The sequence below is a fragment of the Microchirus variegatus genome, assembly GCF_963457635.1.
Source record: "Microchirus variegatus genome assembly, chromosome: 18".
NCBI lineage: Eukaryota > Metazoa > Chordata > Actinopteri > Pleuronectiformes > Soleidae > Microchirus > Microchirus variegatus.
In genome coordinates this window covers 17,226,638-17,236,183 of record NC_139819.1, presented here as the reverse complement: position 1 = coordinate 17,236,183, position 9,546 = coordinate 17,226,638, and the positions used below count along the sequence as shown (strand labels likewise).

The following is a 9,546-nucleotide window of genomic DNA, read 5'->3' as shown; positions in this document are numbered from 1 at the left end:
TGGAAAGTCAGACTCAAACTGCTAGAATCAGGCCCAGTGAAGTTATGCTGAACTGAAGCCAGTTAAAAATACTTAGTTGTAGTCAAACTTCTGTCATAGCATGTCTGCAAAAGTTACATAGTGTTGCTCATATCTTTTATCTGGATGATGGTCGTCGTAGTAAGTTCATAATTCCTTGTGTTTTCCAATTTCATTCCAATTTTGCCTTTTCCAATGCGACTGTCACCCATTCCTTTCTCCTTCGCAGCACCACTCAGGCACTCATACGGGTCGGCAGTGAGTTATTCACAATACGTAACTGGCGATTTAACACCCAGTGAGGAATTTTTTACGACAGTCAAACATGAGGCAAAAGGTATTTTTTTCCCTTGACTGTAGAAACAGAAGAACGGAAAGACAGAATAAGGGAGTGAAGGGAATGGTGGAGAGACACCTCTCAGAGGCTCGTTTCCACTAAGGCCCAATGTGGGCTCAGTCCTGTCTAATCTGGCCCAGTCTAACCCTTTGTTTGGTAAGGCCAAATCCAGTCCAGTCTGGTCTGGTCTGGTCTAGCTGGGATCCAGACCAGGGTTTTAGAAGAGTGCTTTGGATCCCTGGTTCTCAAACTCTGACCAGGCATCATTCAATTCCATGAAGATCATTTTAGCGTAATGCTCGTAAGGCTGGCCTGTTGCCTGCAGAAAGAGGAAGAACATGAATGATGTAATAATTACTCAATAAAGGATGGTAAAGATGGAAATCATGCAACCAATAAAGATACAATATGTAAAAAAACAAAAAAAAACGAATACAAATTTAGATTTTGTCAAGCGGAGGTTCGCCAAGTTAGCCCAGCCTCTTCACTCCCACCTCCCCGCTCCAGACAGCGCAGCTGCTGCTGATGAGCCGCTGCCTGCCTGGTCACAACAGCTAGCTACGCTAATGCTAATCTAAAATTTAAAAAATTGCGTTGTGCCTAAAGAGGTTGCACAGTGTTTGTATTATGTTAGCCCTAGGCTAATGCTAATCGTAGCCCCGCTAGCTTAACTTCAGAAACAGGTTCCTTATCATGCATTACCATAACTGAAAAATCTTCTTCAGGTCCCACTATAGGAAAACATACTTCCTACAGGCACTGCACTAGCTTATCTATAAAGCAAGTTGTATCTGTGTGTCTGTGACGGGCATATCTCGCTGACCGTCAGATTTTCACTGATTTAGCTTGCTCAATAACGGGTAGGCAGCGGCTCATTTCACACGGTTCACCGCAGAACCTTGCATTCTGGCACCTGTTTCCAACGGTAAGCTAGCGAGGCTACGATTAGCATTAGCATAGGACTAACATAATACAAAGGCATTTTTTTTTTTCGATTAGCATTAGCGTAGCTAGCAATTTTTGTGACCGTCAGCCACAGCAAAAAAAAATGCGTTGTGCCTTGTACCTTTACGTTCTTTATCATGTATTACCATAACTGAAAAATCTTTTTACTATTTTTGGTCAGATTTTAATGACATCATCCATGATAACAGAATAGTGGATGTTGAATGCACTGCATGCTTATACTGTACCTTATCTGGATGGACGACCAGCACAGCTTTTCTGTAGTACTTCTTCACCTGGTCGGGGGTCACCAGATCAGCCATGCCCACAGGTTTCCAACGGGTCTCGCCCTCCCACAACACTGTGTTCAGGGTCGACAGCAGCGCGCGGATGTTTCGCTCCTTGCCCTCAATCCAGTCTAATATCTGCAGCATGACACATAAAAACACCTTTAGAAATAGAGAGTGAACACTGGTCACCTTTACCTACAGGTATAACTTATAAGTCCTTTTGGCAAGTAACTGAAAGATAATCTGGTAAAAACTCAGGGGGAATGCCTCTAGAAAGAGGTGATTGTAACTGAGCAGGTGGCAGGTGAGCACCATAATATCTGAGATCTGAATATCTTAAATGATCATCACAATCTCTGTACAATGAATACAAGCTGTTACCTACAAGTAGATGTTACACAGGAATGCATGTTTCCTGATTGATGAGGCTAATTTTAAGACCAGATTGATCTTTTTTTTGTACCTGTAGTTTCAGTGGATCCATGTCTTTTGTGATCTCCTGTCTCCTCATTTCAGCGATGGTCCTGGGTCCCTTCTTATCAAACGCGGAGGCAAAACCTTGGGTTGACAGCAGGTCCCCAAAATCCTCCTGCTTCACCTTTGGCTTAGGGCCTGCATTACAACATGACAAAGGCAAAAGAAAAAGTGATGTGGAAAGAAAAATGAACAATCATCCTTTGATTCAGGATCAGGAACGGAGAATCAACACAATACTACACATTCATTTTGGAGGTGATCCAGATCTCTCCAACCAACTGCTACCCTTATGAAAGAAGAAGTGGATTGACACTGTGGAAAACTGAGCCGCCTTGGCAGATGTTTGTGCCCTCTGAATGTTTTCTCTAGTTAATGAAAATAAAACATTAATGGCTGCTTCTCAGTGTTTCTTACCAAACCCTGGCCCACGAACTCCTCTCTCCTCTCGCCCACCAATGACGCTGGTGAAGTTCAGGTTGTAGTTGGGTTTGGTCGGCTGTGTCCCTCCAAGCTGAGTTGATGAGGATACTTTGGGAATAGATCCAGATCCCGACATCCAGGGTTTGTTCTGGGCTGAGGTGGGTCTACCGGCCTGCCAGGGCTGGGCCTGGGGCTTATTGGTGGATGAAGAAGAGGAGGAAGGAGCCTTTGAGCTAAAAGACGGACCTGAAAAATTGCTGCTGGATGAAACTGCAAGAGACATGAATGAGTGGTGGTTAGTTTAAGTAAATTCACAAATCCTTTATTAGAGCCTTTGCTTTTCTTAATGAGCATCATCTCTTTTTGGAGGTATGCTAAAAGATAGTTCACGTCACGATACAGCTGAGAAGAATGAAATGAATCTACTAGTGCTGTAATCAACCAAAGAAACTCTTGGTCGACTAAAGCCCCGCACAGGTACCCTCAAAGTACCTGTGCGGCTGCGGCTCTTAATTTGAAAAGACCCGCAGCCGCGGCTGGAGTTCAACAGAGTCTGACGGCTCTGACATCGTTTTGCATTACGTTCATCTGCGCAATACCATAGCCGTGATATCTGAAAATACCTAGTAATATCAGCACAATAACTGTTGAGGAATACAGAGCAGACTGAACAGCGCAGCGCAGCTTCGCGGCTGAGACACAAATAGACCACGGGACACTGCTGCTGTTACGAGCGGCTGCGCCTGCAGTTATAAAACCAATCAACGAATATTAGACTAAAACATTGAAATATGCTAATAATTCTGATATGTTCATACTCAGAACGGACGGAGCAACCTTAGCTTGCCGTTTTTAAATGGCATGTCATGTTTGGCAACACTAATCCGTCTGTCGCTCATGAGCCATGGAGCGACAACAACCCACTGAGCTGGACTAAACCAAAATAGTGGAAAACAAGGGGGGTGTTCTCTGAAGACAGGCCGTTACCTGTGAAGCACGGGTGCTATAAAACACCCCTATTAGCATGTGGTACTTTCCTCCTAATGAAATTAACCATAAAAAAAAAAAAAATTTAGTCGACCAATCACAATTTTGGTCGAGCCAGAGCGTGTCAACCAATTAGGCGACCAGTCGACTTTGACTTTACAGCCCTAGAATCTACCATAAAGAATTGGAATTATATTTTCACGTTTTGAGTTTCATTTAATTCCCACATTATAAAAGAGTGTTTACCTCACTGGCTGCCAATGACGTCTATAGACGTCAATTCAAATACAACCGTTCACTGCCAATGATGTCATATGAAAGAAGAGAGTCGACTTTTTCTTTTGGTAGTTTTGGTGTTTACATAGTCATAGAACACACTGTTTTGTGGGTCTTGGAAAATCAGTCAAAATGCTGTAATACGCTTGGCAGTTCTGGCTGGCAGCCTATGTGAAGAGTTTTGTAACAATGTTGAGATGATATACTATACTATACAAATACAATATATTGTCATTATTATTATTATCATTATTGTTAATCTTCTTTCAGCTTCCGATCATCTAACTCCATCTTGACCTTGTCGTCTTCTGTTAGACCAACTGTCTTCATGTCCTCCTTCACATCATTCATGAACCTTCTCTGTGGTCTATCCGTTTTCCTCCTGCCCAGCAGTGGACAGTTAAGCGGTGACTACTCACTCTTCTTTTCCTTAAAGGGACACTGTGTAGTATTTATGGGTTTATATAACCCAAAATCCACTTTTTTATACATATTATTGTCTAGTCGTTGTATAATAGTTTTTGTTTCATTTTCGTAGTGTTTCAAAAAGTCATGTAAAATAACATGGTCGTGGGCCGCGGTTGCATAGCCATGTTTCTACCGGAGCCTGTAAGGACAAACGCGAGAGAACAAATCAAGCGTCGCTTTACTTGTAGCGGAAGCCCCGCCTCCACTCTCTACGCTTCGTCTGCTACGGCCGCGGTAGCACCACCTCTCCCTCGCTTCACGAACCTCATCTGCTGACACGGAGAAAGACGACGAGGACGACATTTGACCGGCTGCGGATACCGTAGCGATCAGGGAAGGGAGGGGGTGAGCAGAGGAGCAGTTCTTTGTTGTAAATTTCAGCCTCTCCTCTAGATGGAGGAGGATAAACTACTTACTTCACCTTTCAGCCACAACCCACCCGCATTAGTGATGCATTTGCAATGATTTTCCAGTTACTTTCAATCAATCAATATTAACCAGGGGCATTTTTCTGCCTCTTTATGTTTAACTATGGGCGTTACATGAAGCTTTCAAAAGATTCACTGAATTATGAGTTGATCAACTTTACAGACGTACCTACGCACAGTTCTACAAACAATGCCCCAGGACTCTTACCTGGTAAAGTGGAGGCCAGGTTTCCTATGTCGGCAAAAGGATCAAACGTCTGAGACTTGGCCTTTGAGATGGAGGACATACCACTCGCTACAGGAATGAGTAAGGACGCAAGAGTTAAAATGATTGGGTTTTAAAATTAAACATTCAGTCACTTGCAAACTACTACATCATTTGTTTACACCTACCAGTGTTGGTGTACTTGGGTTTTTTCGATGAGGCACTCATGCCTTTGGTGTTGCCAGCTGTCCAGCTGTCCCAACCACCCAGCAAATCTGGTTGGCTGGCTGATGATGTCATCTTTGGTGCATCATTTCCAAGTTTATCTGTCAATACACAAATGCCAAAAGTATCACAAATTGAGGTTATTTTACATGTTACATGTCTTCAGCATTACCATTGAGAGGTTTGCAGTGGCTGACATCACAGTAACTGCTAAACTTACTGAGGTTGAAAAGGCTGGTGTTGGAAGCAGGAGTGGGGTTGGTGTGACCTGAATTAAACCCACTGGTGGCAGAATCATCAGAACCCAACAAGTCCCCAAACAGGTCTGGTCCAGAGGCCTTCCGAGATGAACCCGCACTCGAACCAATGCCAGAGCCAGATCCCACCCCAAACGGGTCGAACAGGTTACCGCCCACGGCTGCAACACAGACAGTGAAGAATAAAAATACAGTAAAGCTCACAGGAAGATTTTTACCACAATGCAATCAGTAAAAAAAAGCCTGGATTCTTACATTGTGCGTCAGGTGTGGCCTCACTGAAGAACAAGTCTTCCTGCCCAGCTCCGGTCTGACCAGCATGGGGTGAAAATAGGTCGTTGAGGAGATCGCTGTTGCTGGAGGCAGCTTTCAGTCCTCCCTGGACTCCTTGATGGGGAGCAGAGGATGTGGAGGACGCAGAGGGAGGTTCAGGTTCAGAGTTCAACCCAAGGAGATCTGCCGTGTCACCGATTGGTGGTTCCTGGGCGATGGGAGGGGGCGTCTACAGGGAGATAGGGACACCAGCATATGTCAGAGACAAATGAAATGTTGGAAGAAGCATTTCAGTGGCATTATGAAGAAAGATATACAATGTTGACAATAATGTTGTATAGACTTTCCTGACCTCAAAGTCGGTATCGAAAAGTGGTTCACTGGGGTCACGTGACAGTGGCTCTGCACTGGGGGCAGAATAAGAGTAGGACTCCCCTTCAGATTGATCACTCAAGTCCCCCTGGTCATTCACGGCTCCACCTGCGTGACTGTCTGAAGCATCCTGAAGACCACTCACATCTGCACAAACAAGAAAAGTTTAAGATGAATTGTTCGTTTGAACACTATCTGGGGAATTTAAGGTAATAAACGAGCACTCTTTGATTGTAGGATATTAATCAGAACATAAAAGGAAATACTCAGGAAAATAATACCTTCCCAGTCCAGTGTTTGGAAGAAGTTGTTGGCGTTGGTATCTGTGCTCACAGGAGATTCTGGTTCTGTTGCACTGGGGCCATCTGGGGTCTGAACTGGCTGGGGCAACTCGGAGTCATAAAATGCTGAGGATCCTGGCTGACGAGGCAGCTCCGGTTTACCTATATATTATATTCCGTTCATATATTCAATTTAATATAAAAAAAAAGATCTGTGGACGGATGGAGACATGCTGTAAACCAATCCTTGGCACTCCTAACCTCAGAGCTTGGCTTTTGTTAAAGGACCAGTATTATACATTTAGAAAGGTTTATTAGCAGACATTCAATACCCAAAGATATGTTTGTGTGTATAAAGCCGGATTTCCACTGGAAGCGGAACGTCAGCGGTGCGATCGCCGTTGCAAATCGCTTCCATTCTAATCAATGAGAGCATTTCCACCAGACGCGCTGCGGAGCGTCTCAGCAGCGGCCCAGAAGCGGCTTGCCGCGCCGCAGCACTATCGATAGGAATCAGTTCTATTTTTTCCGTTGCCACTGCTGAACCTCGTAAATTTCAACGAAGCAGATCGCACAAGACAGGAAGTCCGACACAGAATCAAAGTAAAACACTTCCACCCCCCTTTCAAAATAAAACACAATACGCAGGTCATATAGCCTGTCACAACTTCATATAAACATAACGTCGTGACCGGTGCTACCAGGTAAACAGTCAATTAATCAGAGCGTCTCGGAGAGTCATAATGTACGACAAAGACTGATTGTTGAAGTAGATGGATCTGGATCTCACGAACTCGCGTCCGTTCAAGATTATCGCGCGATCTTCCGTGAATACCACTGGCTCCCAAGGCTCCGCGTCGCTGCCGTAACGCGCCCGGTGGGGATTGACGCCGGGCAGAGGACGAAGCAGAAAAGCGCCGCTGCCATTCCGCGTCCAGTGGAAATCCGGGGTAAGTGTATAATCTCTTTGCAATAAAATCATTTCCATGGTATAGCCTTAGATAATGCCTTTTTATATGTACTATGGCTGCCATGTTTCTACAACACAGATGTGCGTTTTCAGGTTTTGAAGCATGAACTTAATACCCACATGAAAAATAATTGGCACAATCCACATACACCTGATGCATTAACCAACAACAGGAAGTAAGAGAAACTGTAGTTCCCTGAACATCTTAGCAAAGGGGAGTGCATCGGAGTCCACTATTTGCGTACTCCGCAGTCTCACCACTAGATGTCACAAATTCTCACACATTCTCACACACCAAGAAGCAATGCAACCTACCAAATTTGCTGAGGATTTCCTGCTGTTCATCCCGAGATGAGAAGAGAATTTTGGGGTTGAGGCCCTTGGTTTGAAAGCCATCCCATGGTGGCGTCTTGGTGCTGGGTCTGTCTCTAGGTTCCATCTCAATGTCCAAGGTGATCTGAAACAAGTCAGGGTACTTCTCCTGGATGTCACAGGCATCTAAATCGTACCTGGAAGGAGAACAGGTAAAGATGAAGAATATGTTATGGGGAAACCGTATTACAAGCCTTATTTTTTTATTTACTATAAAGCATGATAAAACACAAAAAAAAGAGAAGAGGTGACATATAAATCAAATCCATAGACATACTTGGCAAACTTGACATTTGTCGCATTTCTGGGTACAAAGCCTGTGTGGAACTGAATCTGAAACATTTTCATGGATGCCATCTGAAACACAACAGAATCAAATTTGGCATATGATGTACGATGAAAAGTAAAAATCCAAAGCCGCATGTGCCAAATCATTTGCAGTCGAGTGTGTATACCTTGGCCTGCAGACGGCCTCCCAGGGTAGAACGTGCATGATAGATCACCACTAGCACATCTCCCTGTACTGTCACATTGAGGGGAATCTCGGCTCGTCCATCCTCCATCTTAAAATCCCTGGAAAAGCGTGAACAAAAACATTGTTAAAAATCTTAGTTAATCTTGAGAATAACAGATTAAAGTCCACCTTTTGTGTGCACCGACTTACTTCATTCTGTCATACTCCTGCGATGTCGTGAGAACCCTCTCGTCTCCAACATAGACTTCGCAGAATGGCCTGCACCCATTACGCTGCTTGTTGAACAGCGGCACGGGCGTCATGATGATGGAGCGGATTACTATAGGCTTGCTGTGTGGGATGATGGGCTCCTCTGCCATCATGTCACACATATACTCAATATACCTGCATGAGTAAAAAGTAACATCAGAATAATTGTTAGTTTTTCGGAAAACACTGAATATTTGGTGCAGGATGGGGGTAAGATGGAGAGTGAGGCAACTGTCTGTTATACCTCTTGTGTGAGGGTGATATGCCAGGTGGGCATCGCTTCATTGAGAACATGTAGACAGCAGCTTCAGCTGTGGTGAAAAGGCGGCAGAAACACAGGAAGGAGCAAACTGCCACGGCTGATGCTGCCCTGCCATCCTACAGAGAGAAAGTGACGGATACAATTAAAGAAGTTTGATCACCTTGGTCTTGATCTTCTCCAATTATCTCTCTACATCTGAGCATAAATTAAGGACAAGCCTACTCAGCAGTCACCAGACAGTTAGTCAGGTGACTAACCAGTAGAATCTGGTGTATACAGCCGTGTTTCCATCGAGTGGAAAGATTTGGTTTGGCACAGTATGTTTCCATTAGGAATAGTACCAAAATACCCAGCTCCAAACTTCCCTTGGGGTACCAGAGTAAAATGGTACAATAAGGTCAGGGTGCAGCTAGACGGACTCCACTCACACTCCTTTTCCTGTTTTTTTTCTGGCCGACTTTCTCTTCAACGGCCACAGCCACGAACCGAGTAGGAAAAAACGAGCTGCTGGATATCCTACATCGTCGCCTTCGACGCCATTGCTAACATTGCCGTTGGGTACCCCGCCTACCAAGGTTCTGTTCTCAGCTGAAACACAAGCCCGATCCAGGGCTTTACCATTCCATACTGGACCAAACCAAAGCGTACCATGATGGAAACACCGCATATGTGTACATCTTACCAGACAGTGGACTATACAGATGTTCCTCTGGTCTTGTTTCAGCCATAGATGCATATTTTTACAAACACTGTAGAGACTGCGAAGGTTGGGGGCACGGCGCACCTGCCAGTTACACTCTGAAACCTAAACACACAAAACAAATAATAACCATGTGAATATAACAAGAATCTCATGTGGGCACACATACGTATGACGACATCAAACACTGAAGCAATAAGAAACGTATGTATCGGTGCTAACAAAATCGTCAAACATTTCTTTTAAGTTTTAAGGAAAA

At 44.3% G+C, this 9,546-nt stretch overlaps 1 protein-coding gene across 1 annotated transcript in view; it reads right to left on the bottom strand.

The window, feature by feature from the left end:
• Window positions 1-9,546, bottom strand: part of gak (cyclin G associated kinase) — a gene marked incomplete at its 5' end in the record, with an annotated part of 37,905 nt that overhangs the window by 28 nt on the left and 28,331 nt on the right. Inside the window, 16 exons of the mRNA XM_083905219.1 lie at window positions 1-674; window positions 1,549-1,725; window positions 2,054-2,202; window positions 2,482-2,757; window positions 4,855-4,941; window positions 5,040-5,177; window positions 5,297-5,494; window positions 5,589-5,835; window positions 5,959-6,125; window positions 6,260-6,421; window positions 7,545-7,738; window positions 7,879-7,958; window positions 8,057-8,174; window positions 8,266-8,460; window positions 8,570-8,703; window positions 9,270-9,392. The exon at window positions 1-674 is cut by the window's left edge and continues 28 nt beyond it. Coding sequence (XP_083761345.1) covers window positions 573-674; window positions 1,549-1,725; window positions 2,054-2,202; window positions 2,482-2,757; window positions 4,855-4,941; window positions 5,040-5,177; window positions 5,297-5,494; window positions 5,589-5,835; window positions 5,959-6,125; window positions 6,260-6,421; window positions 7,545-7,738; window positions 7,879-7,958; window positions 8,057-8,174; window positions 8,266-8,460; window positions 8,570-8,703; window positions 9,270-9,392 — 2,547 coding nt within the window. The 3' untranslated portion in view covers window positions 1-572. The remainder of the gene's footprint in view (window positions 675-1,548; window positions 1,726-2,053; window positions 2,203-2,481; window positions 2,758-4,854; window positions 4,942-5,039; window positions 5,178-5,296; window positions 5,495-5,588; window positions 5,836-5,958; window positions 6,126-6,259; window positions 6,422-7,544; window positions 7,739-7,878; window positions 7,959-8,056; window positions 8,175-8,265; window positions 8,461-8,569; window positions 8,704-9,269; window positions 9,393-9,546) is intronic.